Source organism: Neltuma alba, unplaced genomic scaffold (assembly GCF_004799145.2).
Source record: "Neltuma alba isolate B1F8T4 unplaced genomic scaffold, ASM479914v2 tig00011895_pilon, whole genome shotgun sequence".
In the NCBI taxonomy this organism is placed as follows: domain Eukaryota; kingdom Viridiplantae; phylum Streptophyta; class Magnoliopsida; order Fabales; family Fabaceae; genus Neltuma; species Neltuma alba.
Window position 1 is genome coordinate 31,476 of NW_021636493.1, and position 27,923 is coordinate 59,398.

The 27,923-nt window shown below is 36.5% G+C and overlaps 6 protein-coding genes across 6 annotated transcripts; 4 read left to right on the forward strand and 2 right to left on the reverse strand.

Annotated features, from left to right (window-relative positions):
* The first annotated feature begins 5,731 nt into the window (after window positions 1-5,731).
* LOC114719151 (probable galacturonosyltransferase-like 1) lies at window positions 5,732-7,309 on the forward strand. The gene has a single exon (XM_028904616.1). The coding sequence runs from the start codon at window positions 5,950-5,952 to the stop codon at window positions 6,973-6,975; it is 1,026 nt and encodes a 341-aa protein (XP_028760449.1). The 5' UTR covers window positions 5,732-5,949; the 3' UTR covers window positions 6,976-7,309.
* Window positions 7,310-9,195: 1,886 nt separating this feature from the next.
* On the forward strand, window positions 9,196-10,400 carry LOC114719129 (flavonol synthase/flavanone 3-hydroxylase-like). Its single transcript, XM_028904587.1, has 3 exons — window positions 9,196-9,653; window positions 9,743-10,070; window positions 10,178-10,400. The coding sequence occupies exons 1-3, from the start codon at window positions 9,199-9,201 to the stop codon at window positions 10,388-10,390; spliced, it is 996 nt and encodes a 331-aa protein (XP_028760420.1). The 5' UTR covers window positions 9,196-9,198; the 3' UTR covers window positions 10,391-10,400.
* A 2,269-nt stretch (window positions 10,401-12,669) lies between these two features.
* LOC114719156 (probable calcium-binding protein CML41) lies at window positions 12,670-13,468 on the forward strand. Its single transcript, XM_028904621.1, has one exon. The coding sequence runs from the start codon at window positions 12,737-12,739 to the stop codon at window positions 13,283-13,285; it is 549 nt and encodes a 182-aa protein (XP_028760454.1). The 5' UTR covers window positions 12,670-12,736; the 3' UTR covers window positions 13,286-13,468.
* A 3,349-nt stretch (window positions 13,469-16,817) lies between these two features.
* Window positions 16,818-18,301, forward strand: LOC114719171 (probable pectate lyase 16). The gene is made up of 3 exons (XM_028904632.1): window positions 16,818-17,239; window positions 17,336-17,691; window positions 17,791-18,301. The coding sequence occupies exons 1-3, from the start codon at window positions 16,883-16,885 to the stop codon at window positions 18,149-18,151; spliced, it is 1,074 nt and encodes a 357-aa protein (XP_028760465.1). The 5' UTR covers window positions 16,818-16,882; the 3' UTR covers window positions 18,152-18,301.
* Window positions 18,302-18,469: 168 nt separating this feature from the next.
* LOC114719145 (serine/threonine receptor-like kinase NFP) lies at window positions 18,470-22,550 on the reverse strand. Its single transcript, XM_028904606.1, has 2 exons — window positions 22,508-22,550; window positions 18,470-20,211 (listed from the first exon to the last, which is right to left on the reverse strand). Exons 1-2 carry the CDS (start codon window positions 22,548-22,550, stop codon window positions 18,470-18,472), a joined length of 1,785 nt encoding a protein of 594 aa, XP_028760439.1.
* On the reverse strand, window positions 22,308-27,906 carry LOC114719154 (V-type proton ATPase subunit H-like). Its single transcript, XM_028904618.1, is given in 13 exon segments — window positions 22,308-22,794; window positions 22,797-22,815; window positions 23,449-23,628; window positions 24,430-24,555; window positions 24,794-24,919; window positions 25,205-25,366; window positions 26,270-26,387; window positions 26,526-26,591; window positions 26,884-26,956; window positions 27,027-27,129; window positions 27,271-27,396; window positions 27,606-27,667; window positions 27,811-27,906. Coding segments are annotated over 12 exon segments (1,356 nt in total). The 5' UTR covers window positions 27,636-27,667; window positions 27,811-27,906; the 3' UTR covers window positions 22,308-22,567.
* Window positions 27,907-27,923: the final 17 nt, after the last annotated feature.

Below are 27,923 nucleotides of genomic sequence, written 5' to 3' on the forward strand. Positions count from 1 at the left end.
GCAACTGCATATTTTGAATGTGGAATTTCTTCAGCCTGACTCAGCCTGATTTAATTGAGTGTGGGTACACAACTAAATGAGAATACCAAGTATGTAGTATTAATTATGAATCAAAAGGCTAACAAAAAATGTTTGGTTAAAACAAAGCAGTTAGACAAAAACTGCGCATGTGGCAAGCGACTTTCCATGTTAATTAGACCCATCTGCGTGTGTGTGTGTGTTTATATATCAATACCAAGTCTTTTTTTTTTTGATATAAACCATCCGGTATCCAACCGCGCCTTTTCTGGGCCCCAGCCTCTTTGGGCCAGTTGTACCCGAGCGATCGACTAGTCCGGATTCGGGTCGGGCGACAAGTAAAGCCCTCCCCGGTACCCTTTTTAACAAGTGAGGATTCGAACCCCCGCCCTCAAAGAGCAGAGACTCGCCTCACTTGTGGCCTAGCCAGTCACTACTAGGTCAGGAGTATTCGGGTATCAATGCCAAGTCTTTTTAATTGAAAGAGAAATAAGAAAACAGAATTATTTAAAAAGATCATTCAAACAGATTTGTGAGACATCCCTCTCACGAGCAATTAATGCATAACTCAAAGCAGAGAACAGCCTTGGATCAGGCCAGAAGGTGCGTGCCAATAATTGGAGAGGCATGGATTACTACTAGAGGGAGTTAATTAAGTGCAACTTTGCTTTCATCAACTGCCACCTGATCCTGAAATCCAAGCCTGCCTCTTAAATGTATCTACCACATGTCATTTATCCATAATCCCCCAATTTATTGCCGCCAGCTTTAAATTTTCATATTTTCCCCATTTTTTTACTTCGATTTTTTTTTTTTAACGAAACCCAAGCACTACTATATACTCCTTTAATTATTAGTCCTAATTATAAGTCGGAGAGAAAAATTTATTTTGTCATATTTATAAATCACATCATTAACATTTTAAAATGAATGTTTTATTTTACTTTTTATTTATTATCGTGTGGATTATTATTTTTTGGAAAATTGATATATTAAATAATGGCAAACTTAAGAAGTTGCTAAGTTTTAAGATCAAGTTAATGAGATTTAAGATTTTTTTATTCTCATAATATATGTCGGAAGTCATTTATAAAAAGGAAGATGAACATTGCCTAGTTTTGGTTAAGAAAAAAATTATTTTTGTTCCCCATTTACTTGTCCTATGTTAGCCTTAAATATATATGTCATGCTCCAAATTTCAAGATATAATTATCACTTAGTTCTGTTAATAAATGTTAGATTGAGGATAATCCTCCGATCTTAATATAAGACTCATTTTATAATATAATTTACAATACAAAGTACATATTACATTTATGACCAAAAAAGTAATATTTATAATGGCGTGATATTAAATGGAGGACAAAATAGGAAAAAAAAAAACTCCCTCTAGTCCGGTACATAATATAAGAAGTTGGTTAGAAAAAAAATGTGATACAAAATATAAGAAGTTGTTAGGATAAGTAACGTGATTTTTTCTTTACTTTTGTCCCTGTTAAATATAGGAGAGAGAGTGGAAATAATAAAAGTGTATTTAAAAAATAATTTATTATTTTTGAATTACGCCCTAGAGTTGATACGTGAAAAAAGTTATAATTCTTACGTAGTGCATAGATTTTGCTGACTCTTTAATTGATGTGTTTTCTCATGACAGGATAAGAAAATAAAGACGAAGTAAATAGTATATTGTCCTGTAAAATTTGGGGGCGGGGGGCAAATTCCGGCCAAAAAAGAAAAGGAGAATTATAATCAAATTTTAAGAAAGAGCAATAATTATTAAAAAGTCCTAATAATAACCTAAAAAATCTGTAATAACAAGTTTTACAATGAAAAATAATAACCTTTGAGACTTGTTTTGTAATTTTTTTTCTTTGTTAAAACTTTATTATAATTCTCTCAAAAAGAAATACTTTTGTCTTTTCTAGTGATAGGACATAATTTGAAAGTTAATTTTTCATTTTCGTAAAACAAATTACAGAATCTGAACCTTCGAAAATAAGGATTTTACTTTTAAGTTTATGCTTCATGTTAAATATTGACAGTAATAATCTCTTCGGGCTATAAAATAAGCAGTGATTCAAAATATTTTACATATACCAGGGTAAGGTAGGAAGTACCAAAAAGTTAAATAGCTCATTAAATTTGTCGAAAAAGCTGACAAAAGAATAAATTTATAAAAAAGAATTACATTTCTTCACTGATTACTCTTGTTTAACAAGAGCAAAGCAAGAAAAATATCACTAATACACTGTGGACACCCAGTCACCCACATATATGACTCTTATTTTGGATTAAAATAAGTTTTTTTTTTTGGTATAAAGAAACATGAGTTATATTTTAGACTGAAATAAATATTTAACATTATGGCAAAAAGTCGTGGAATGTCAAAAAGCTTGGAATTTAATCTTCAGATGTGAATGACGGCCAAACCTAAGAGGGGGAAAAAGTCTTCAAATATGAACAGTTAAGATCACTAAAGCATGAGGAAGAGGGAAGGTCAGTAAACGTCACGATTGTGAGGATTAAATTGAAAACCAATCGAGCAAAGCAAATATTGATTCCCCACCCACATGTCTTGTTTAGCCGTCACTTTCCCTTTCAAATTAACCAACACTTTCTTTCAAACTTTTGTTCCTTCTCATCAGGGCATGCCCATTTTTTATAACTTTTTTTTCTCCATTTTAAAATATTATTGCAGGGTTTTTCTTCCAACAAAAGTTTTTTACGTTAGCTTTCTCAAAACAACCTATAAGGTTATATATATTTTAATTTTTTCATCAAAGCATCTCTATAATTATTTTATACATTTAAATCAGCATTAAATATATATTTAGTAAACTGAAGTGAATCAAATTTTTTTTAAATATATCTATTTTTAACAAAGAGAATTGATATCAATATTATTATGTAAAAAATCTAATTATCTTTTTACTTTGATGTTACTGCTCTATTTTTTTTTTTTGCCCGCAATGTTAGAGTACAATGTTACAAAATTACATAAACTGAGAAAAATAGATGTGAGCGTCATACAAAATCTGAGAAATAAATTATGCCATTACCTACTAGTATAACTTATGAATAATGAATGATTCCTATTAATTATAAATAACTTACATTTTATACCTATTTGTAGAGCATATGAACGTGAAGACATAAGATGATATAATGCGAAAATAAATAATTGATTGAATATGAAAATGATTTTTGAGGAGTGTAGAAATGTGAGGGGTCCCACGTGGGTGGGAGGTGGCCAGATTTGAGGTGATGGGGGATGTAGAAGTGCCGCTTAAGAAGGGTGTCCGTCTAATCTTGTTAAGCATAAATATGGGGCAATTAATTAAGAAGCACCCTCTTCATGAGACACAATTGGACACCTCCCCCCTTCTTCCTCTTCCACCCAATAATTATTTCCATTATTATTATTTCTTTTTTGGTATTCCCTGCTCCTCAATCATCGCCATTCTCTTGCTTCCATGCCGTTAGTAAATTGCCCCCGTCTCCTTGAATATACAATATACTACTTCCGGTCCTTATTATAAGACTCAATTTGACTTTTTGTTTGGTCCTAGTTATAAGACTCCAATCCATTTTGTCTCTCATATTTATGCATTTTTTTTCAAGATACTCCTTCTAATAATGATAGTTATAGCCAATATACTTAATTAGCAAGGATATTTTAGGAATGACACACTTATTTATTATAAATAACTAACTTAACTTACTTCCTTAATCTCCTCAAATAAGTCAACTGGGTCTTATAATTAGGACCGGAGGTAGTATATAATTACGTACTTTTGTCAATGCTTAATTAAAAAAAGTAGTTTTCTTGATTAAATACTTTAACACAGTTTATTTTTTATTTTTAAAAATGTGCTCACAGCAATTAACTAAAGGGAAAAGTGGGAAAGATAAATTAATTACACCACTAAGTTTCTCTCAAATCCTCTTATACAGCAGAAACTGATGGCCCTTTTTTTCACAAGTCATTGCATGAAAAGATGATGGACTATTTCTTACTTGGGCTAATACAATTGTTAGTCTTTTAAGTTTGTTCTCATTTTAATTTGGGTATTTAAAATTTTAAATTATAGATTTTGATTTCTTAAATTTTTTTTCATTTAAAAAATTGATCTTTATAATTTAATAAAAATTTGAATCATTTTACCTCTTGAAGTACCGAAACTTATAGTTTAAAATTCTAGGATTCAAAACTAAAATTCATGCAAATTTGATGGATCAAAGTTATACTAACCCTTCTTACTTTCTTTCTTTCTTTCAAATTTACTCTTTTCTGTTTCTATTAAGTTGAGTGAAAAATTGCATGTGAGAGACTAGTAAGCATAAATTGGAAAATTTATTTCTTGTTCACACAATATTAATAATTTGACTACTCAAATAAGTCAATTAATTAATAACATACTCAACCCTAACATTTTTATAAAAAAAATAATTAAATCACGCATATTAAGAAATATAATTAAGATCAATAAATATAGTTAAGAGTTATTTTTTCCCCTAAAAATTCCTGATTGTTTGATATGGTGACCATGTTCTGTGTATTAATAAATGAAGATAATTGTTTTTCTTAAGGAGGGTGAAAAGAAAATTTTTCAATAAATACACAAGACAATGACCAGTTGTTTCTTATATATTTCCAAGCTAAGAAAATACTTGTAAAAAATTCTGAAGGGAGTGCTTCTACATAATACTATATAAAATAGGTAATCACTAATGTCAAATTTTGTATTAAATAAGAAACCTACTCGATAGCCCCAAAAAAAAACTACACGAGTTAAAAAATAATATAAAAGAATATGATTATCTATATTAAATTTACATGCGCTGAGTGTTGGAGTTTGGTTGTTTGTACAGAGTAAGATGTAAACAACTTGTGCACGTACAAAATTGTTGGAATTGTGGAGGAGATAATGCCCAATGGTGAGAAAATATTTGTGAGAAATTGGAAGAAATAGGAGTAGAAGGAATTGCTTTGTTTTGAAGCCTGGTTTTAGTTGAAAAGTATTTTAGAGGCTTGGCATATTATGGATTCTAAAGTCCATAAATAGAAGCTTATGAAGAGGGTGCAATAGAGCTTTCCTTGACGTCGATGGCTGAACCACAGAAAATGAAGGAACCGCTTGAAAACCTGGAATCACCTACTCCTACGAACTGCCTTCACCCTTCAGCTAGCTTAGCTAGGGACACTCCTACAACGCATTGTTCTTCATTTCATTTATTTCACTTGTTATTAACTATAAAGAGAATTACAATGAGGGTCCATACAAAGAAAAAAAATTATAAAACAGGTATCAGAAGTTGTTATTCTCTATTCTAGAATTTGTCATTACAAGTTATTCAGATTGTTATTAGACCTTTTAGTAGTTATTTTTTTTGCATAAGATTTGATTGTAATTCTCCTTTAATTGCATGCATAGCATATTGCTCCACCCCTTTTTCGTCTTAATTAAATCCTCTTCTTCAGCTATCATCCCCCTTCACTGCCCCTGATTCACAAACAAACAAAATTAAAATAAAAAATATCAGCTCGCCGCTCTGCTGTCATTTACGACCCAATTAATTCTCTCGCAAATGCCTGTTTTTGACTCTTTTAGGTAGAAATCAACTGCACAAAATGGATGAAGTAAAGCATATGCTGCCTTCATCATCTTCACACGTGTTTTTTTTCTAGTGCTCCCAATAAATCACTAATAAGAGAAATGAGAAAAGAACAAAATAAAGTTCGTTTGAAGCTGGAGGCGGTTTGAATCAACTTGAGTTGAAAGCCAAGAAGATACACAGATACTCCTCCTCCTATAGAAGTGTCGTCTCGATCTCTTCCTTCCCTCCTCGGATTCCTCTCCCTTCCCTCTCTCTCTTCATTCTCAATCTCTTATACATCCCTCCCCCTCCCTCTCCATTCTCAGTTCCGCCATGTCTTTTCCTTCACTCCTCCCTCTTCTCATCTCTCTCCTCCTCCTCCTCTTCTTCTTCCCGCCCACCATTGCCACCGCCACTCTTCGCTTCAAACAGGCCCCTCGCTTCTACAACTCTCCCTCCTGCCCCGCCTCCGAAGACGACGATGCCGCTGTCCACGTCGCCATGACCCTCGACCTCTCCTACCTTCGAGGTTCCATGGCCGCTATCTTCTCCGTACTCCAACACTCCTCCTGCCCTGACAACATCGTATTCCATTTCATCACCGCCGGCTCCAAGCCTTCCTCCTCCTCCATCCTCAACCACACCCTCTCCACTTCCTTCCCTTACCTCCGTTTCGGAATCTACCCTTTTCATGATACCTTCGTCTCAGGCCTCATCTCCTCCTCCATACGCTCAGCATTGGACTGCCCTCTCAACTACGCCCGCAACTACCTCGCCAACCTCCTCCCTCCGTCCGTCCGCAAAGTCGTCTACCTCGACTCCGACTTGGTCCTCGTCGACGACATCGCCAAGCTCGCCGCAACGCCGCTCGGCTCCCATTCGGTCCTCGCCGCGCCGGAATACTGCAACGCCAATTTCACCTATTACTTCACGCCGTCTTTCTGGTCGAACCCGTCTCTGTCGCTCACATTTGCGGGTCGGAGGGCTTGTTATTTTAACACGGGCGTGATGGTGATCGATCTGAAGCGATGGCGGGAGGGGGATTACACGAGGAAGATTGAGGAGTGGATGGAGCTGCAGAAGAGAATGCGGATCTACGAGCTGGGATCACTGCCGCCGTTCTTGCTGGTTTTCGCGGGAAACATAGCTCCGGTGGATCACAGGTGGAACCAGCACGGCCTGGGAGGAGACAACTTCCGGGGACTTTGCCGGGAGCTGCACCCGGGCCCGGCGAGCCTCTTGCATTGGAGCGGGAAGGGAAAGCCCTGGGCCCGATTGGACGCAAACAGGCCCTGCCCACTGGATGCGTTATGGGCTCCTTATGATCTCCTCGATACGCCATTCTCTTTGGAAGCCTAGAGTCGCCTCGTCCGACGCCTACCCAGATTCATATTTGTTTAATTCTGTTTTTCATAAATGCAATTACCTTTTTCCTACAGCAGAGGTGGCGCCACAGTCACTCAGGCTTTCTATGGATCACGGTGAGATGCTCATCAGTACTCAAATATAAGAACACTTTCTAGTGTAATTTAGACTACAAAATGAGTTTTATACCGGAGAAGTATTATTTTTTGGGATGTACAGTGAGGTACATATTCTGCTAGTATTCATTTTTTTGTTGTTGGTTGGGATCTAGTTAAGTGTATGACTGTTATAGATGGAATAAATCAGGCACATGGAGGCACATATTTTTGTAGTTCATAGAATTTAGAGGTCCCTTGTTTAATTAATCGTAACAGGTTGCAATTATGAGATTCATAATTATTTGTGCGCCATGAATTTAGTCGTCACATCCCTCCACCACGCAGAGGAACACATGCAGTCCATATATAATACTCGTATTATGACTAGATCTCAACCAATTCCGGAGAGGAGACATTATATGCGAACCAGTCAAATGATTGCGTACGCGTCCCTTTACATTACTTTACCTATGTATAAGAAGTTTTTGGCATTATTAAAAATTGTGTTGGAGTCTGCCATGCCCACGGTTTAATTTATGGAATGTGTTCCTAATTTTAAGGGGATCTGTGAGATTGGTATAGTGGGCGCGGATCAGTTTGAGATCCCAGATACGTGACGTACGTTCTCATGCCCGACGAGGACAGTGTGAAACTGTAATTAAATTTGTTAGAGATGTTGCAACATCCAATGACGAGATTTCAATAGTATTAGTTGGCAGAATGCTTTGAATTTTTGGTTTAGATTTAATATTTCTTAAAAAAAATTTGTTAAAAATTTGATCCAGTAATTAGGATATAAAAGAGGGTAAGAGGAGGAAAATAAAAAAAAAAGTGGCCCTGGTCCTCTATTCTCCTCGCCAGCTGCAAGCATTTTTCTTTTGTTAGGTACATTTATTTTGTTATTGAAAAACATCTTATTCAAGGCATTATTGGACATTATTTTTTTGAAAAAATTTGAACACTAATTTATTATGTTTTTTCTCAGGCTCAATCTTAATTTATGGGCCTCTGTACTTTATTTGATCCCCCCTTTGTTTTGTTTTTCTTCTTTGCGAATTTTAATCCTTATAATTTTGACAGATTAAATATGGTCGGACCTTCAAGATTTTTAATTATCATTTTTTTTTAATTTTTGACATAACATAAAAAATATCAAATTTATTTATCAAACAAATACTACCTCTAATCCTTAATATAAGAGTTCATTTGAATTTTATTTTGGTTTTAAATATAAGATTCAATCTATTTTGTTTCTCATATTTATCTATTTTTTTTCAAGGTAGTACTTGTAATAATGGTAGTTTTAGCCAATATACTAGATTAGCAAAGATATTTTAGAAAAAATAATAAAAAATACTTATTTAGTATAAATAACTAATTTAATTATTTATTTTAATCTACTCAAATTAATTAACTAGTTCTTAACGAGCACAGATATTATTTTTTTTTTAAAAAAAACATTCATGATGTTTAAGGATCTTGGAGGCCCAACAGCATTGATTGTCAAGCCTCTGGGGTTTTTGTCAAAGTCAGACCTATAAATTGAGCCCAATAGAAGGGTGAGCTAGGACTTATCGTCATAATGCGGAGAGAAACCATTGCAGGAGCAGCGACTTGAAGATTGAAACAGGCTTTGGGGATTTTGAGTGCAGTTTTGGAAGTCTTGTGCGAGCCAAAAGAAAGGTAAAATCAGGCTCTAATACCAAATCTGACAAACATAGCATGACTATACAAATAACTCTACATGTTAATTAATTTTACATCTTGTTACCTCATCATTATTACCTTTTCATTTGCGAGTTCTATATGTCGTCTTCTCTCCTATTAATCTCGATCTTGATTATTTAATGCTCATTTTATTGGAACTCCCATTCCTTTACATTCTGTCTAAGGAGGCTACAGTTAACAATCAGCATAGGTCACATCTTTATAAATTAATTCAATAACTCCCGTTTGCATTTAGTGTCAATTAAGTTTTGACAAACTTCCTTGGCTGCGGGCGGTTTCAGCATTCATCTTCGTGGCTCATCCATATATATAACCATCTCACCATAAAATAAGTTATCCGACTTGAAGACTTCACTTCATTATCAATATCCAAAACTCCCGCATATCATACATGGACGTTGAAAGAATTCAGTGCTTGGCCTCTGGGCTGTTGAAGGAGCTTCCTGCTCAGTTTATCCGCCCGGCCGATGAACGGCCAGAGAATACCAAAGCCGTGGAGGGTGTGACGGTGCCCGTCATCTCTCTGTCTCTCCCCCACGACATTTTGGTCAAGCAAGTGGCCGAAGCTGCCTCTGATTGGGGGATCTTCCTCATCACCGATCACGGAATATCGCCGACTTTGATCAGCCAGTTACAAGAGGTGGGCCAGCAGTTCTTCTCTTTGCCTCAGAAAGAGAAAGAGGCATACGCAAACGACCCTTCCACCGGAAGCTTTGAAGGCTACGGCACAAAGATGACCAAGAATGTCCAGCAGAAGGTGGAGTGGATTGATTACTACTTCCATATGATGACTCCTCCTTCCAAGGTCAACTATGATATGTGGCCCAAGAACCCTCCTTCGTACAGGTCTGTTGGCGGAACATCAAAAACAGAGCTTGATTAGTCATATCAATTAACTTGTTTTTCTTATGTGGAGATTAATTACGTCATTTCAGGGAAGTAACGGAAGAATACACCAAACAACTGTTGAGCTTAACAGACAAGGTGCTGGAGCTTCTGTCGGAAGGGCTGGGGCTGGAGAAGAAGGCATTGAGAAGCAGCCTGGGAGATGAAAATATGGAAATGGAAATGAAAATAAACATGTATCCGCCATGCCCACAGCCAGAGCTCGCTTTGGGAGTTGAGCCTCACACCGACATGGCAGCCCTCACCCTCCTCATCCCCAACGATGTTCCCGGCCTTCAAGTTTGGAGCCAAGATCGCTGGGTAGCCGTCGATTACCTGCAGAACGCCTTCTTTGTCCACATCGGCGATCAACTTGAGGTAACATACATTTCCTGCAGGCAAAGCAGAGGCCACGGACGTTATTATCGTTGCTCGACAAGCATGCATAATTGAATTGATATTTATGTTGGGGTGGTTATCATTAGGTGCTAAGTAATGGCAAGTACAAGGGTGTTCTGCACAGAACCTTGGTGAACAAGGAAAGGATGCGGATGTCGTGGGCGGTATTTGTGGCGCCACCGCATGAGGCGGTGATCGGGCCTCTTCCGCCGCTGGTGAACCAAGGGAACCCACCCAAATTTTCAACAAAAACCTATGCCGAGTACCGGCACCGCAAATTCAATAAGCTTCCTCAATGAGAATCCCCAAACTCACCACTGCATACTTCTGGTGCCCCGCCTTAGTTCGTCTTCTCCAGCTATATCTCCACGCGTTTGCATTCTCACACATATAATAATTACTCATTAAGAAAAAACAAACAAATAAATATAGGCCCTTTATTGTATGGCAAAACTGTGAGAAGACGAGTTAAGTGGTTAGATTTTTCAGTTTTCTACGAAATCCTTGAAATATTCATTTCTGATCATTTTCAACGTTCTTGTTTCTTTTTCGTCCGTTGAGTAAGTGAATAACTGTTCCCGCTTAATTCTACAGATTTTCGTATTAAACACAAACTCTCTCTAGCCCCCCAAAACGCACGTATATATATATTATTATGATATTGCCACCCCTAAATTTTATAATTTCCCCCCTCAATTATTTTAGAATTTCAGTGCACATTATAAATCTGGCACTAATTAAATTAAATTTGTATAAAGCCAAACATATTGAAGTACATTAAAACGTAAAACATATTATAAAATCTGTTTAGGAATTTCTTATTTGTCATTAATTCTTCCTCTGAAATAACTAATGTTTTACTATTTACTTTCATCTTATTTTTTTCACAACCCTTTTTAAGGGTTTCCGACCATGCTTAATTTTATGCAGGACAAAGAAGTTCGATAATTGGATTAACCATACAATTAAGCTATAATTCCAAGCTGTTGGCCTTGCACTATGTAATTGGAACAGTTATTTCTCTTCATTTTTGTTGAAATTTTGCATTGGACTGACTTTCCACCTACTTCAAGCCCAGCCCAGTATGGACTAATCTGGGCTGGACTTGGCTACAGAACCTACCCCAGACACCAACGGGATATTTGTTGGCAAAAACAAAAAGAAGTATTGAGAATAATAAATCTTTGATCAACCTTCACCTCAGCTGTGTGAGGTGGAGCCTTATGAATGGCATTAGAGACGAGACTCGTTGCACTCTGTCCATTTTAGTGAATGGATGATTTTTCAGAACTGTTCAGAAGAAATTTGAGATATGAAATGATGAAAACAGCGCGTTTTATTAATCTACACGTTAGGGAGAAAATTACAAGAAAAGATATATACTTACATGTATAATAAATTGGATCAGAGGAGTAGTTGATTGGCGTTTCTCTGGTTGCTTTAAATCATTAACTTGTTGGTTTCTGGCAGTTCAGCTATACCAAATGGACGGAAGGAAATGAAACGGGGGATTAAATGGAGGACGTTTCAGCCGACATGAGTTAACCATGTAAGCATATATATATATATATATATATATATATATATGTTTGTTCTATTTCTGGGAGCATACGATTCAAATAGATGTTATTTTTCCCAAGTAACATCTATATTGATCTTTACTTTAAGAATGCTAGTAGATTAGGGTGTCTATATATGTATTGGAAGCAAGTGCCGTGCTTGAATTGATAAATTAATTTGGCAAAATAATGGAGTAACTTGTGAATGAATAACACATTGATTTGAAATCATAAAATATTAAAAATTATTTTAGGAAAAAACAGAGAGAGGAGATAGATCAATCATACATCACAAAACAAATGAACATTAAAAAAAAAAAAGGAAAAAGGTTATTCGTAAATCTCAAAAAATTGATTTAAGCATGATGCAAACCGAGGTATAAATTAAAAGATCACAGATCCTATTCATAAGAGTGTACATGAAAGTGAAAAGCACAGCTGTAAGTAGGAAATTAAGAAATATATCAATGCCTTCATGGACGACATTAGGAAACTAAAGGCTCGTGAGATTAGAGTCAAAATGAGTACGTACACTCTTATAAATAAGGATGAGCTTGTACACAAAGCCATCAAAATTTTTAACGTGACATCTTAACAAAATGGAGGTACAACGCCAACCAGATTAAATGTTGTCAGTTAGTTATAATTAACATTAACCCTAAATCTTACATCTTTTTCAACTTAATTTAATGGAAGTCTGACAAAAAAAAACTTAATTGAATGGAAGACTTGTATGCTTCTTGCCACGTCAAATTAAATTTACTGACACGTGACATCTTAACAAAATGGAGGTACGTTCAATGCCACGAAAGGCATTTCTTAGTGTGGTTGCAAGGTGGGGCCCCGGGAGGAAGCTACCATGCAATTTCCTGGGAGGCAGCGAAGTCACGTAAGCTTTATTGACATGTCTGATGTCTCTGTTATCCCGGTTCTTCTGCCCCCTTTTTGCAGGTTCATCGCAACTTCATCCTCAATACCCAATCCTTTCTTCCTCATCATCCTCTTCTCTCTCTCTCTCTCTCTCTCTCAATCCCTTTCGTATATACAAGTTACACCAATTCTTCCCCTATCCAATCAATTACGTTCATGGCGTCCACCTCCAAGTGGTTCTCCAACACAGGTCTCAGACTCAGTCTTGGTCGCTCAAAGTCAAAACCCAGATCAAGATCCTCCAACCCCTCAACCTCTCCCATGTCATCATCACCATCTACCCCAAAGCCTATTACCAGAGAGGATGAACTGAGGGAGGTGTTCCGCCGTTTCGACGGCAACGGAGACGGCAAAATATCCGCCTATGAACTCAGGTCGTATTTCGGGTCCATTGGGGAGAACTTGACCCACGAAGAGGCGGAAGGGGTGATCCGTGACCTTGATTCAGACGGAGACAATCTTCTGGACATGGAAGATTTCATGAAGCTGATGACGAAGGAAGAAGACGAGGATCTGAAGAAGGCATTTGAGATGTTCGAGTGGGACAAAGGATCGGGGTCCATAACACCAAAAGGGTTGCAGAGGATGCTGCATCGTATGGGAGACGAGAAGTCGTACGATGAGTGCGTGGCAATGATCAATGCCTTTGATGTGGATCGCAATGGAGTGCTGGATTTCAATGAGTTCCTTCAAATGATGGCCTGAGATGTGTGTGTGCGTGTGTGTGTGTGTGAGCGCCAAAATCAAACCACAAGTACAGTCCATGGTATCGTCTATCTTTTGGAAAGTTGCTTGTTCATCACCTCATTATATATTATGTCCCACCTTCTGAACCTCTTTTTGCAAATACGATTAATATAGTATGGATTGATCTTATGTTATTAATTAGTGTGTGTGTGTATATATATGCCTTGTTCTTAAATCATTAATGTATAGAGATGCCCAATGTTTACGCCTAGTTATTTTATATATATATATATATATCATCCAGTTATTATATGCGAGTTGGTTAGGGAGGGAATGAACTATTTTTGAGGAGCGCACACATTCCCCTAAAAAATTATTGCTTCTGGAACCATATATGCAACAATCCCTTTTATAATTTGGGGGAGAAACAGTTTTTTGGTCTGCAGTACTTTATAAAAATTCAACTTGTTAGCCCCCTTACAAGCAGGTACACAAGTGATCGATCACTTTTTGCTAGGTTCAGGCTCAAGTACTGGACTATATTGGTCAATGTGTCATGAGATGACTTGAAACTTTGAGAATGCATCAGATTATATCAGAAGCACTCTTAAAACTGAAGTAAAGTGGAGACTCAAAAGAAGACAAAGCTGCCATCCCTTTCGGCTTTTTAAAGACGCATTGATCATATTGCATCTGAAAATATATATATATATATATTTATATAATCACGGTCAATCCGTGGTAATGCCAGATCTAAAAACGTGACCTATGAAAGTTAAAATATATGTCCTCCAAAATTCCGTGAACCTTTTTTCATGTCATTTCAAATTAGGGCCTGTTTGGGTATCTCAAAACCATGGTTTCAGAAGCACTTTTTCGCAAAACGAGATAATCTCCTCCACATATTTACTTCGTAATCCGTAAAAGCACTTCTAAAACCATAGTTTGGTTTCTATCCAAACACACCCTTAGTTACAAATTTGACATTTTGCTTCGAAACAAAACCATTACACTATATATCTGTGATTATATTCCTTAATTATATATGATGCAGTCATCAGTTTAATAGCAAATAGAGAAAATACCAACACTCAAAAATAGAGTCGATAATACAGGCCAACCTGCTGGTTATGGGTTGGTCTATGACGGGCTCAAGGACTGAGGGGCCGATTCTAAAAGGATGGACTTCTAGTGGGATGATATTTTACCAACTCAGCTTACCAAGGTGGGTTGGTGGGTTAGGCCTGCCAACCCGTTACTTTTTTTTTTTTAAAAATTTTTTTGTGCCTTTTGTTTTTTTAAAATAAAATTTATTCCAATTTTTAAACACTTAAAATAAAATATGTATATAAAAATTATCATAAATAAAATATGAAATCTAAAGTTCCTAATATTCCAAAATATCACTATAAGCATACATGATACATTATACTAAATGATTAAAGAAACATATCAAATTAAAACATAACAAATCTAAATTAATAATAATACAAACGTAATTTTATAAATCACTGTCAAGTGCTCAGCCATGAGCCACCATTCAATGTTGATATTCGAAGAATGATATGAAGATATGAAATTATTTGGTTAAGCTTCATAAGTAGAATCACCTTCTTTTTGCTCAACTAACTTTGTTATAAGTAAAATTCATAATATAAAGTAAAAGATATATTACATTATGATAATTTTAAATAATAAGAATAAGATAAAGGACCAAAGGAATAAACATAATTATATCTGAAGGGAGGGAAAAAATTTAAAAAAAAATAAAAAGAGCCGGCCCACCAACCCTATGGGTTAGGCCGTCTCAGGTTCGATCTTGGTAGTTACGCGCACGAAAAATCCGTTTTAAAATGAGCTTGATTTATATCAATCCAACCTACAGGCTTAATCCATATTACTAGCTCTACTCGAAAGCAAATGGAAACAAGTCAAACAGAATATCATACTAGGATGAACTTTTTAGCGTTAAAGAAATTACATATATATTTGAACCTTAACATCCGCTTATAAGAACATTTAATCTCTTAGCACATATACACACTAAGAAGTTTTGGGCTGTGCCACTTTGATTTATGTTTCTAAGGTTTGCTCAACTACATTGTTTCCTTAATCATAATTAAAATAGTTTATATACTTCCTTCACTTAATTCTTAACTTCTGGGTTTTGTAATTTTGTAGAGAAAAAACATGAAATATAATATCTCAGGCCTTCTCTTCAATTTCTCCATCATATATGCCGCTTCATCAGTTTGAATGAAATTTCTTTTACAATAATATTTACTACATTGATTAATTTCTTCAATATCAAAAAACAAGTAAACAACACTTCAAACACACACACACACACACACACACACACATTCTCCATACAATTTTATCTAAGACAAGGTGGCATGGCACTTGCTTAATGGAACCTCTCATCAGTCATTTATATCCGATGATGATAAAAAGAAAATAAATAAATAAAACGAATTCGGATATTTCGTCTCCACCAATACTAATGAAGCATCTGAATCGTCCAATTTCGTGGAATGATGGAGGAATAAATACTATTAACTTCCAATCATTCTTATATGGGGCCAAGTGCCGTGTGTATTTAATTTCTACTACCTTCAGTTCTAATTATAAGAGCTAGTTGTTTAATTTGAGAAGATTAAAGAAATAAATTAAGTTAGTTATTTATAATAAATAGGTATTGTCTTTCCTAAAATATCCTTACTAATTAAGTATATTGGCTAGAACTACTATTGTTAGAAGGATTACCTTGGAAAAAATACATAAATTATGAGAGACAAAGTGGATTGAGGTCTTATATTTAGGACCAAAATAAAAATCAAACAAGGTCTTATATTAAGGACCAAAGGTAGTATTATACAAGAACAAGGAAATAGTGCAAAAGAGCATCCCAATAAAGCTGAGGCAATGCTTAAATTATACATTTGGTCTCAGATTCTATTTAATTTGTATTATATATATACACACACACACACACACACACACACGAGATCATATCCATATATTCTCCTTTACTATATATGATTTGCCGTGTCTTATTATTCGGTTCCAACTTTTCGCTAAATGAAGCCGTAGAGGACTCTCGTCCATGAGCACTGGACTCGCAATGTGTTGTACAGTAGTCCTCATTCATCATTACAATTAACTCGTAACGTACAGCTATTTCATTTTCGGCCGAAATGAATCTTTCAGTAACTACAATATAACAACTATTGATGAATTTTGTCCATACAGGTATAGCTGTACCAGATACAAATTCAAAATTAGCTATTTGTTAGTTTTTCACTACCTGAGTTTGGTAGTAATAACCAAAAACAGAAAACCTCCCCCTTTCTATCCCTAGATTATTATTATTATTGGACACTAAACACTAACCACTTCATCCTATATAATCCCTTCCCCCCTCCACTTTTTCTTCATTCCAAAATTCCTCTCCTCAGTAAACTAACACATAGCTACAGAGATCCAGATATCATACCATTATTAAGGACAAGTCTGGATATATTTCTTATCATGGCTTCTGTTTGGCGCTTTGTTTTGACAATAGTGATTGTGACCATTTTCGCTAAGATTGGTGATGCGAAGCAAGCAAAGGTGATGAGTGGGTTAAAAATGAATGTGATTGACCAGTGCTGGAGATTGAAGCCAGAATGGAGGAGACACAGAACACAACTTGCCACCTGCTCTGTGGGCTACGCAGGCAAGATGACAAATAACATTGGGAAGGATGTTGTCCACTATAAAGTCACGGATCCAAGTGACGACCCCGTTAACCCGAAACCCGGAACTTTGAGATACGGAGCCTCTGTGATCCAAGGCAAAGTCTGGATCACCTTCCAAACAGACATGCGCATCAACCTTGCCAGACCCCTTCTCATCAGCAGCTTCACTGCCATTGATGGCCGAGGCGTTGAAGTCCACATTGCTCATAACGCTTGCTTGATGATCCACAAGGTAGTCATATATATATATATATATCGATTACTTCCATATTGAATCACAGGCTTAAAGTCCGTACAGTTAAATGATGCATGTATTTTGCTTTTATAGGCAACTAACATAATCATCCATGGACTTCGGATCCATCACTGCAAGCCTCAAGGTCCAGGGATGGTAATGGGTGGTGAAGGGAAGGTGATATCTCTGGGTCAGGTAGATGGAGATGCAATCAGATTGGTTTCGGCTTCGAAGATTTGGATCGATCACAACACTCTCTATAGATGCTCAGATGGCCTTCTGGACGTCACAAGAGGCTCTACTGACGTGACTGTGTCGAATAACTGGTTCAGAGATCAAGACAAGGTTATGCTTCTTGGGCACGATGATGGCTACGTCAGAGACCAGAACATGAAGGTCACTGTAGTCTACAACCATTTTGGACCTAATTGCAACCAACGCATGCCCAGGTGATCCCATATAATAAATCAACATCATCTTCATCATCAGAAAATGCATTTAAGTACGTAATTGTAACAAACATTCTTATAAATTTACATATGTTTCAGGATACGACATGGGTATGCTCATGTAGCCAACAATCTGTACCAAGGTTGGATGCAATACGCCATTGGTGGCAGCATGGAGCCCAGCCTCAAAAGTGAAGCTAACCTCTTCATAGCACCAACCTCGGGGAATAAAGAGGTGACGTGGAGAAAAAGTAGTAATGGAAATGAGAAAGCATCAGAATTTTATTCAGTGAGGGACGTCTTTGAGAACGGAGCTTCCTTCGCTGTAACACAAGGTGGACACGTGCCAAAGCCTAATTATAACGCTGAACAAAGGTTCAAAGTCGCAGATGCTACATGTGTTAGGCCACTGACTATCTCAGCAGGCGCATTACGATGCAGTAAAACCTCGAGGTGCTGACTTCAAACAATGCAGGGATTTTGAATCTGAAGCATCATTGTGATGTGCATATATAGTTATGGGCATTGTACCTCAAGAAAAATGTTAGCATCATTGTAATGTTGCTGCCGATTGATTATTATATATATTTGTTTGTTCCATTTGGGACCCATAATACCTGCAAGTGATGAGTATATTCTATTTTATTACTTTTTTTTTTTAACTGAGTTTATTCTATTTTATGTTACACTACAAAGTGTTCAGGCTTTCCAAAATACTCCCCAAAAAAAAAAAAAAATTTACCCACAGTTTCTCTAACAAAGCGACCTTGTCGCTTCATCAACGAGCTGTGATAGGACTGTTCAGTGAAGCAACCTCGAAATCTAATGTGCCAGATCCCTTTAAGGCGGCAGCATCAGAAGATGATTGAGTGAGAAGAGAGAGGCTCAGAACGATTTCTCCCATGGTTGGTCTTGACATAGACTTGCCCACTATGCAAGCCAGTGCCAGAGAAGCCAAGCCAAGAGCATCAACAATGGGATAAAAGCTTCCAAGCTCAGGATCCATCCATTTTCTGAGTCTCTCTTCTCTTCCCTCTTCCAAATCAAATATCGCCATAAATTCCTTCCACAGCATCATCACCTCCCCTTTTTCATTCATTTCCATGCCTTTCTTCCCTGTGAGCAACTCCAACAGAACAACCCCAAATGCAAAAACGTCTATTTTGAGCATCACAAGATTCGTGCAAGTTCTAGCCATGGAGAAATTAGCTATCTTGGCCTTCAATTTGGAGTCTAGAAGGATATTACTTGTTGAGATGTTTCTATGGACTATTCTGGGTTGAGTGTGATCGTGCAGGTACTGCAGACCCATGGCGACATCCAGTGCTATGCTTATCCTCTGATTCCATGTGAGAGGGGACATAGAGCCTGAAGAATACCCAGGATAAAGCCATTTATCAAGAGACCCATTTTCCGCATATTCATAAACTAGGAAGTAATTTCGATCATTGTCTGAAGAGACACCCCTTAATTTCAGCAGATTTGTATGATTCAACTTCTGCATAATTCTTAGCTCTTCCTTGGCATTTTGGTCCCTCACTTTTTTCACTGCTACAACCTCCCCTTCAATTCTGGCTCTGTAAATTGACTTCCCAATCCTGCACCTTTCATTAAGCTTCTTGGTAGCTTCCATGATCACACCTGCTTCGTACATGATTGGCTTACTTACATAGCAAGAAACACCATAAAGTAGCTTATCTACTGTCGAATTTTTTCTATTCAAAACCATTCTTTTCTTCCTCATACGGTAAGCATATAGTAGAATCGATAAAAGAGCAATCAGGACAGCGAATCCTACAAATGTACCAATGAACATGAGAAGATGTTTTGTTTTGTTGCTGTTCTGAGATGAAGGGTAAGTCTGGGAAAGTGCAGGTAAGCTTCTAACAGGGATCAAAACTGGAAGGCTGGCTGAATTTGTGAAGTTCGGATAGTTATTTACAGTTACTATGTCCATTGAAGAAGCATTAAACTTTGAACTTACAGTGGGCAAATTGTCATTGGCTTGCCACACATAGGTGATTAGAAACTTGATCCCCTTCTGCAACTGGGTCTTTGAAGGGCAACTGCAGGACAAAGGGAAAATTACCTTGCTCCCTATTGGCACGAGATGTGGGTTAAGAGTTTTATTGAAAGCTTCCCCTGCTTGCGAATTGGTGAGATTTTCAAACGAAAAGGTTGAAACAAAGTGGTAGCTATCACCTTTGTTCATGACATAGGAGATGTTAGCGAATGAATGACTTCCGGTACAGCCACAAGTCAAGGGTACAAGTAAGAGCTGGCCAGGAAACAGCTTGTAGTTATCCTCATACACTATACTACTAGCCCTTGCTATTGACCGAGGACTAATCCCAAACAGATCAGATATGTTGGTTATGCTCAGAAAATTGGGAGACTGAGCAAAGTATGTGACGTAGGTTTCACAGGAAGAAGGTGCATCCACAGGGCATGAAAAGTTTGCTCCTTTGTTATTGTTCTGTGGTTGAGCTGCTCCGTGTGAAGTGGAAAAGATAAGAATTACTGAAAGAAAAAGATTTGCAGAGAAAAGGAAGAAGCGATCTGCCATTTTTGGGTGTGGAAAACTGCGAATGGAGAGGTTAGGAAGACAAGCAACTTAGGCCAAATGTAGTGAATCTCAACACAAGTCGATCATTTTTATATCACAAGACAATGAATGGACGTCTGTGCAGGTTTAGATTTTGACGTTTCTACTGAGAATCATTGATATGGAAGACAATATTGTACCGCAGAATGAATACGCGTGAAGACGAAACCAGTTTGATGTCTTCACAAGATTTCAAGGGACAAAGAGAATAAAATGATTAAATTAAATCTGGTAAATCAACCCTTGCTGTGCTTTGACAAAAACCTATAGAGGTTGATATACAGAACAGAGTAACAGAGCAACGATCATATGTTTGACTGCCGAACGTTTATGCAAATAGCAGCATCAGCACTCACAGTCACGACTTCAGCTTAGCATGTTGAAACATTCATTTAGTTACAGATTGCTTTGGGAAAGCGAAGACAAAATAAACTACTTAACTAATTTGATTAGATTAAGAAAGTTGGATAAATTAGTTAATTATAAGAACTATGATATGCTTTTTCTAAAACCCCAAATCATCTTTCTTAATATTCTTTCATTCCCTTCTACTTGATCATAATTGAGAAAGTATCAATAAGTATAATTTAGGAGAAATTGATAAATATAAGAAATAGGTTTTACATTTAGACCAATATCAACTTAACGATTAGATTCTATATTAAGGATAGAGGATTATATTTCTTTCACACTCTTCATTCTCCTCTCCCTCGTTTTATTGAGTAAATTACTTTTTTTTCCCCTTGTTAATGTTCAAATTTATGGAGCACTTTTTTCTTCTTCCAAGAATATACAGGTACTCTTCTAAAATTAAAGTATCTTAAGAGTAATTTTAATTTATAAAAAAATTATTTATTGAAAGAATTAATTTCGTTTTCTGAAATTTTGATGATTATAGTTTCCATGTTTCAAAATTGATACGATAAGAAATTGATTTAATGAGAGGAGTAGGCAAGTGAGACTGACATGGGGATCATGACGAGGATATAGAAAATATTGATATAGCCGACTGGGAATTAGAATATGGAATGTTGCAGCACTATACACAGGGAACTTCCATTTGTCAGAGATAATCGTTATAATCTTTATATTGTGTGAAGCATCAAATAGTCTCTTGCCGGAAAACAAATTAATTAATTAGTGAAACTCCTAAAAAAGTGTCAGAGATAGAAAATACCGAGACAGGATCCCCCCTGAGAACTGCTGAAGGGGCAGGTTTTCTCGTGCTGGTTGTTGAATACCAAACAACATTCTTTTACAGTTAAATTATATAATTGGGTTTAAAAAAATTATGAAAGAAGAATAGTTGGTTTTTCCTAATTTCTCTTCATCAATTTCTTGTTAATTTCACCTAAACGAAAAATGTCACATAATATTTTTCAAATACAAGAAGCATAATTAGCCTCAATTCCACTTACTTCCGACCTAAAATCATATCTTACTATTGAAGTAATGCTTCAACTCAATCAAACCAGTCTATTAACGGTCAATATACTTTTAAAACATTAGTCATTTACTAATTCACCTTCACGATGCTAAACCCCCAAGTTATCTAAATCTGTTATTGATTTCACAGTTCCCAAACTAAAGAGATCATCTTCCTCTCCATTTAGTTATTTTTTTTTTTCTGCTATACATATCAAGTAAAATATAAATGATTCATATTTGATATTTTAGTATATTATCATTAAAATATAAAATAAATTGATGTGTCTAAAATGCTAAAATTCAATCGGGATAGTTAATAAAAATTAAAAAATTACTTTATAAAATATTAAATTTAGACCACTCAAAATTCATAGTAGAGAAGTGGAGGAAGAGGTAAATGGAGAGAAAGACAACCCCATCATGACAGAGAGCCACGGAAAGAGAGTATTATTATTTAACATCTCCTTGAAATTTTATAAGTAAAATCAGTTGAAATAAATTTAAAATTGGAAATATTTTAATATAATCACTTCAACTTGAGATGCTCACTCATTAATTTCAACATTTCATAAAAACCTTCATTCCGGAAATATTCAGCCACCCTGCATTATTAACTTACAAAACGTCGATTTATTCAATGACTAAGAGGTAAAGATGCTTATTTCTCACGTCAAATTCGTTCACTGCTTCCAAACCGACATCATAATGGCCAGAGTCAATAAATTATTTTTTTTTTGAAAAAAAAAACAACGAATAAACATAGTGGTACAGAAGGGAGTCGACGCCAATACGAGCTAGCTGTAGAGTTGATGAATGAAATTGCCATCGCCGAGCAGAAAAGAACTAGGCTTGCAAAAAGCTTGCAAACTTGGCACCTAAGAAAAGCCTTTGGATGCATAACAGGGCATTTTTAGTGACCTCGGCGTTCTCATGATTCATCAATTTCATGACTCGTTCTTTGGCTTTAAGGTTCGTCACGATGACCCTCCCAGCAGGATGGTAATTTATGAACTGGGAAAGGTCAAAGCAAGCAACAGCGAGAGTCCTCGGCTGCTCAGACGTGTCCAAATTGTTATTAGGACTTTTAGAATCTGCAACATAGGTCCACAATATCAGCACATTCATAGATTAAACTCTTCTCAGAAAATTATATATCATGGTAAAATTAATGAACATGCAACAATTAAGGACAATTCTATCTAGTTGCTGAAAAGTATTTTGTGTATGATAATCACCTGCTTTCTAGCTATCTATATATAATTTGCTCCAGATCATTTTCGGAAGGCAATGGAAGGCTTCTTTTAAGAAATAATCCCACCAAAGGCCAATAGACACATGTAAAGCAGCAACAACAATAATAACAAGTCTAATCCCATTAGGCCGGATTGATTAAACAAAAGACACAATGTCATGGTGCTCTAAAACTTTTTACATATACTGTTCACCAAGGGATCACATTCATTCACTTCCTTGTGTGTTCAAATTACCTTAAATGATTGTTTACTATCTTCTCTTCTATAAATGCCATGCCAACACTTTCTCATATATGATCATTACGATTTTTTTTTCCCCATATGATCACATATAACACATCCATCTCAACATTCTCATCTCTGCTACCCCAATTTTTTTGTTCAGAACATTCTCAAATTGCCTTGAAACTAATTCAAAGCATTGTGCATGATTAAATAAGTGACGTGAGAAAAAATTCAGTGGAGAGATACCTGAAAGTCATTCTCTTCGAAGTTGGTAATATTTTCTCGCCAAAATATGGGATCTTTATGCATGGGAGACCAGTCCAGATTTCGATAAAGAACTTCTTGCTTGTACTTATCAAAAGAACTTAGTTTCTTAATGTTATCCCTAAGCCCTTCTTCCAGGTAATTTAGTGCCTCCAACAAGTCCTACGACAAACTCAATGTCAATAAAAGTGTTTTCAGAAAGCACCAGGAAGTATATCAGATCCAAAGGAAATACAGCAAGAGGCGCTACTCAACATCCAGAGATTTTCACGAACTTCATGATGCATAATCTCAGATAATTCGAGCAAAAAAAATATGTCCGTCATAAATATGGCCAATTCAAGCCAAAGAGAAAAGCTAATATAGAGGAATTTCATAATCAAAGAAAAGTGCATGCTTTGTGAACATCCCTCGGTATGCAAGTGAGTTGACGACACACTTCAGGAATGCCTGTGCATAAACATACAAAATAAAAGAAGAGAAGGAGATGAATTTAAATTTTTCAGTGGCCAATGGATCTAATCAGATCTGAAATAACTATTGAATACATCCATGAAGAAACATATGTGCTTTCTAATCCGGAGGCAATACTTTGAAAATTGAGACCAGGGTATCCATCAACAGAAGTGCAAGCTGCAGTTAGTAACTTCATTGTTGCCACAGACCATAGTGTACACGTATATAACTAAATCCGAAGGTTGCAAGTATTGTCACAATGGTCTGACCCATATCTAAAACAGCATAATGATTAAAAAATAGCAAATATGTTATGACAGTAACTACAGCAATAAATGCCAAGATTGAAACTATTCTTAATGATTTAAGAGTACTTTCTAATGCTTATTCTTAATGATTAATCTCTGCACGACAGACGCCTAGACCAACTACATTTTTATTTGCACAGCACAATAAGTACATTTGCAGCAAAAGCAAGTGAAGTTTAGGTCCATCTTCTTCTCTGACCTCATCACTCCACGCTTGTGCTTTCAAATTCTGAACAACTTGTGGCAGCTGAAGGTCGACCATTTGAGTACCCCATGTTCCTCTTGACAGCAAGTTTTTAAAAGTCAAGGCAACAACTCTAACGACCTAATAAAATTGACAAAATAAATCTGTTAAGATCAAACATATATACCTGACAAAGTTATAAACATATCTAGTTCACATGGCATGCATGAAAATATTCATAGAATGGTAATTAAAGGCAACAGAAAATCTAACAGAAGGTCAATGCATATTCAACAGGGGAGTATCACATAAACTAGAACAGAGAATGAGAGCCCACAAGGGAGAAAAGAGATGAGCAAACTCAATTAGCCAGCCATACCTTTTCTTTCGTAGAGCTCTTTATGACGTCAATAAGTCGCAGAAGGGATCCTGAACTAGCCAAGTAATCAATTGCAGGCTCATAATAGGACAGAAGCCAGATGCAGAGGCATGTTTCATAAAGAAGCTGTGACACAGAAAATTAAAAAATTTACTCATTTTCACTCCCAACACAGGTTCCTTCAATTCTAACTCTGCTAGTTCCAATATTTAAAATGTTTATTAATATATCAATCACAAAGTCAGCAGATCTCTAATTCCCTGGTCATCCACTCTCCCATTGTTCACAAAGGAAAGAAGAGCCAGCATGGACTGAATCCACCATCGGTGTTTAGTCATCTATTAGACGATGCTCTAGAGGTTACTGGATATCCATCTTAAGCTTCTTAGTGGTCAAATTATGCAAAATTACCTGAATTGATTGTTGAGTGGATGCTGGCGAAATCAAAGGTACAAGCAACTTGACCCCATCTGCTTTAACAAAGGAAGATCTAACCATGGATTCCTTGAGTAAAGTTGACAGGCAATTGACAGCAGTTGGGACGCCACGACTAGGATGAGAAGGTTTCTTCAGCTACAGGTAGCAATAAAATAAAGGTGAGAATGTGTGCATGGATGTGTTTGTGTGTGTGTGTGTGTGAGAGAGAGAGAGAGAGAGAGAGAGAGAGAGTTCTATTAAACAAGATGACACATAATCGACCACAGATTTGAGTGTCTATTCCCACCCATCCGGCCTGTCCAAATGTGAGGTCCAAATTAAGAGAAAGCCGTAAAAGTTCACTATGTTTTGTGTCACCCACATTACGTAAGTTCAAAATCTCATAAATTCTCAAAATCTATTCAAGCACTTCTGGCGTCTTGTTTTGTAAATTAACATGAGTCACGCATCCTCAACAAGTTTGTGGGTTTCTTTCATGTATTCACAAGTGAGAAAGGAACTTTCTTTTTATGGAGCATGATAAATCTCATGGCGTTCAGATATGCATAGGATGGAATTGGATTAATGCCTTTCTAGACTACTCTACTCTGTCCCTTACTTTAGTTGCACGCATGTGTCCTACTATTTGAGGCACAGTTGAGTACTAAACGTATACACATCTTCCAATAAGGATTCAAACCTTGGTTTGTCATGTTGCCTGCTAGACCTAACCCCCATTAATGTTATGCCCTTATTTCAGGATATTTTGGATTACAAATACAATGCTACCCAACAAAAATTCCACATGGATTGTGTGCTGTACTGGTTCCCCTTTCTTTTGATCTAGCCATAGTAAGCTTCTAAAAGTCCAAAAATTATCTAAGACAAGATTAACTTGTAGTGTGAAGGGAATGATAGGCAACTAAATTGTTTAACAAAGCTATATTGCATGGACCTTTAAATACACAAAGTCAATTATCCTATAAAAAGACCATGATGCTAAGATTACAATTTCTAATTAGATGAAAGAAAGGGAAGAAGCTTGAAGTGATGACATGCCTGTTCACAAAGCCATTTCACCAATGCCGTCAAAACATCATCAATTGTAGTGAGTGATTTCTTTGAGTTTGATGCTTCTCCATTTGTAACAATGCCATTTTGATTTTTTGGCCGGACACTATAATCACAAAGTTGGCAAGAAAAACAATTACTAAAAAGGTGACATCTTGTGGGGGAATAGGGTGCGATCCTACAATATGGTTAACATCTTAAAAATTGTGCCCTTGAATTCACAAATGTAAAACATTCACATTACCTCACTATTGAAGCAAGGATCTTACAACTTTTCTCTTGTATGAACCAATTCCCTTTCCAGAGCAATCTGAAAGATGGACAATATCATTTATAACATATTTTAAAACTTTGGATTACCTGGGATTGGAGCCATTAACTGTCAAATGAAATCACATCAATAGCAAACAGATGAAAAATTTTCTCCAGGGTTTGTCTAAACAGAGATGAGTTCAACTTAAAAAACCATTCGATTTTATTTCAGGAAGAAATTCACTAAAACTTGACTGACATAATATGGAATAATATAAGCATGAAAAGTGAGCTTCCATAATTTACAACGTAATAATTAATATTCAGCGCATAGCTGAGTAATTACTGACCTTAAGAAAGGTTCGTAGGTATCTACATCAGCAAGGGACTTATCATGAAACAATCTAGCCCTTTTTGGGTTTGCTGTGAAAAGGAAAAATGTTAGAAGCTCAAAATTCATAAAGAAAAGAGATGTCACACTCCCTCAAGTTACCTGCTAGCATTTCATCCACCAATGCCAAAACATATTCTACAGTCTCCTCTTTAAAAATATCATGCAAAACATGAACAAAAACACGAATATAAGCTGGACCATCCTGCAACAGCGACATTGAGTTTTCAATACCACCAGACGGTAAACTTGGCAATCATAGGTATGATCAATTTGACCCCGAGCTCGACTTGAAACCTTAGAAGAATTGTTTATCTTAACAAATAAAGAAAGAAACAAAAATTACATCATCCAGCAACTGTTCTCTGTGACTTTGCGATCGATGATCATAACGCCTCAAGAGTTGAAGGCTTGTGCCTGAGATCAGCTTAGTCGCCATGTAGGTTTCCCATGGGATATCCCTCCCCAAAACCTTTAGAACATTGAACAGAATGTTAGAGGAAACAGCAACATAACACCACACTGGACAATCAAAAACGTTAAATACATAACAATTCGCAAAAACCCCGTCAAAACCAATCAGAAAAATTACATCTAAAACCGAATCAGATCGAATAAATAACAATAAACAGAGAAACCAAACGAAGAACAAAAGCGGGATAAAGTGTAAGGATCACCAACCTGTTCCGAGGTTAATTCCGCTACCTCCATATCACTGCAATCCTAGAAACGGAATCTGACTTCTGATTGTAATTGATAGCAGAGATCAAGACATAAAATCAAATCAAAATCAGATAAGAATAATTAAAGGAAAAATTGAAAGAGAGTCGTGGGAAAAGAAGGAATTAAGAGAGGTAGGATCAATGATGGAGAGACAGAGGTTCACCTCTCCCACACTCGCGATTCGGGTAGTTTTTTTTGTTTTTTCCTTCCGGAACAGAACAGGCTGGTGACTTTCGTAAGATAGATCACTTGGCTCATGGAAGAGGGGGCCGGTTC